This window comes from Borostomias antarcticus (assembly GCF_949987555.1).
Source record: "Borostomias antarcticus genome assembly, chromosome: 12".
NCBI lineage: Eukaryota > Metazoa > Chordata > Actinopteri > Stomiiformes > Stomiidae > Borostomias > Borostomias antarcticus.
The window spans coordinates 666,394-668,893 of record NC_140245.1 but is presented as its reverse complement, the minus strand read 5'-3'; the positions used below and the strand labels follow the sequence as shown (position 1 = coordinate 668,893).

General features: G+C 56.6%; 1 protein-coding gene across 2 annotated transcripts in view; it reads right to left on the bottom strand.

Annotated features, from left to right (window-relative positions):
• The window catches only part of chd8 (chromodomain helicase DNA binding protein 8), a 38,237-nt gene that overhangs the window by 13,855 nt on the left and 21,882 nt on the right, over positions 1–2,500 (bottom strand). For both annotated transcript variants that reach the window (XM_084446877.1, XM_084446878.1), the window contains exons 22-24: positions 1,701–1,871; positions 770–1,060; positions 233–453 (exon numbers count right to left, since the gene is read on the bottom strand). In XM_084446877.1, coding sequence (XP_084303003.1) covers positions 233–453; positions 770–1,060; positions 1,701–1,871 — 683 coding nt within the window. The remainder of the gene's footprint in view (positions 1–232; positions 454–769; positions 1,061–1,700; positions 1,872–2,500) is intronic.

Here is a 2,500-nt window from a genome sequence, read left to right as displayed (position 1 = left end):
AGAGAGGGGGGGAGGGGTGTGAGAGAGAGAGAGAGAGAGGGGAGGGGTGAGAGAGAGAGAGAGGAGGCGAGGGGAGGGGGTGTGGCAGAGAGAGAGAGAGACAAAGAAAGACAGAATAAGTTGAGAGAGCGTAGGTAGTGAGCTAACAGGGCTAAACTCAAACCCTAATGGGGGAAACTCTCAAACTAGATGAACTCCGCTCCCCCCGGAGCGCCAGGTGAAGACCCCCCACCCGTAGACCAGCAGGTGTTTCTCCACGCGGAAGCAGTCCGTGCGTCCGTAGCCCGTCCCGCTGTGGCGCTCCGAGCGCCGGGAGGCGCGCGACTGCCGGGAGTTGTGGGGCGGGTACTCCTCGTCGCTGTCCGGGTCCGAGAGGTCGCCGCCCTCCCCCTTCAGCGTGGAGAACTGACGCGTCTGCTTCCTCACCCGGGGGGTGTCGATCACAAGGGTGTTCTACAGTGGGGGGGGGGGGGGGAGAGGAGAGAGGGAGGAGAAGAGAGGGAGGAGAAGAAAGGTAGAGGAGGAGGGGAGAGAGCCGGCAGAGGAGAGAGAGAGAGAGAGAGAGTGAGAGAGAGAGAGAGAGAGAGCAGGAGAGAGAGAGGAGGAGAAGAAAGGTAGAGGAGGAGAGAGAGAGAATGGAGGAGAGAGGGAGAAATGGGGAGGGGAGATTAAAATGTTAGGAGACCATCGCTTTATGGTACACACACACACACACACACGCGCACACACACACACACACCAGACCCCCGCCCGAGTCCCCCTCATGTACCTTCCTGTTGAGGGAGTCGTAGTCGATGTCGGCCTTCTTGGCCCACTTCTGCCAGAACTCGGGGTCGTCCAGGGCGATGTCGGTGCGGTTCTCGGACGCCACGAAGCTGGCCTTGGAGAAGGTGGAGCCCTTGCCCTCGCTCTCAATGGTGATGGTGGTGGCGCGGCGCTGCAGGATCTGGTCGATGTCCTCCTCGCAGAACCGGCTGCCCTCGTCGTCCTCGTCCATGATGGCGGCGTACGCGCCCTTCCTCAGCAGGTCCTCGATCTCCTTCTTGGAGAACTGCGGGATCTGTGTGTGTGTGTGTGTGTGTGTGTGTGTGTGGGAGGGGGAAGAGTTTGGGTAAAGTCATTATTAAAACTGTAGTTTTGCATAGCCAGACCCCCCTCTCCACACTTGGTTTGCGCTGAGCCAGCGCTGGAGGAAGGTCTGGCTGGACTCTACCATTCTGGGATAAGGGGGGGGGGGGGATGTATTTCTTTAAACCAATCACGGCCGTCTTGGGCGGAGCGGTTGCTAGGGCGTTGTTGTTTCACATAGTCTGGATTGAATTGAATTGTTCCTGCATTTTGTTTTAAATGTCCTTTTTTAGCATTTCGTTTTATATGACCTTTTATGTGTTTCACTTTGTCTTGATGCTTTTAATGTCTCATGTAAAGCACTTTGAATTACCTTGTTGCTGAAATGTGTTCTACAAATAAACTTGCCTTGCCTGGAATCTGATTGGGCCGGGAGAATCTTCCATCACCACTGATTGGTCATAAACTAATGACAAGGCCCGCCCCCAAAACCCACATCCAGTGAGTGAGATTTAAAACGGTGACATCTGTAGCCCCAGACAGGCTCAGAGTAAAGAGCGATGGTTTGGGGGGGATGGGGGTTTGGTTTGGGGTGGAGGGGAGGAGGGGGGGGGGGGGTTCTGCTCTCTCACCCCGTTGACGGTGCTCTCCTTGTTCCCGCTCATGCTCTGCAGCACGGCCCGGTCCAGACCCAGCTTCAGACTGGCCTTGTCCAGCATCTCCCGCTCGTACGAGTTCCTGGTGATCAGGCGGTACACCTTCACCGCCTTGGACTGACCGATACGATGACACCGCGCCTGGGCCTGGAGGAGGAGGGGGGGAGGAGAGGGAGGAGGAGGGGGGGGAGAGAGAGAGAGAGAGAGAGAGACGGAGGAGAGGGAAGGAGAGAGAGAGAGAGGAGGAGAGGGAGGGAGGGAGGAGAGAGAGGGGGAGGGGAGAAGGAGAGAGAGGAAGGGAGGAGAGAGAGAGGGGGAGAAGGAGAGAGAGATAGAGGGAGGAGGAGAGAGAGAGAGAAGAGAGAGAGGGGGGAAGGGGAGAGAAGCAGAGAGGGAGGGAGGAGAGAGAGAGAGAGGGAGGGAGGAAGAGAGGGAGGGAGGAGGAGAGAGAGAGAGAGAGAGGGAGGGAGGAAGAGAGGGAGGGAGGAGGAGAGAGAGAGAGAGAGAGAGGGAGGAGGAGATAGGGGGAGGGGAGAGAAGGAGAGAGAGACAGAGAGAGAGAGGGAGGGAGGAGGAGAGAGTCTTAGAAAGCACAGGGTCTTCCCAGGGTTCCAGACTAACCTGGGTATCATTTCCCCCCATTTACAACAACCACAAACATGTTCGTTTAAAACCGCTTAAAGTTTAAAAAGTTTGACAGGTTTGCTAAAATAAAAACGAAGTGAACGGTCCCCGTCTCTTGATCCTAGAGAACGAGTGAGCGTGGAGAGGTCAGG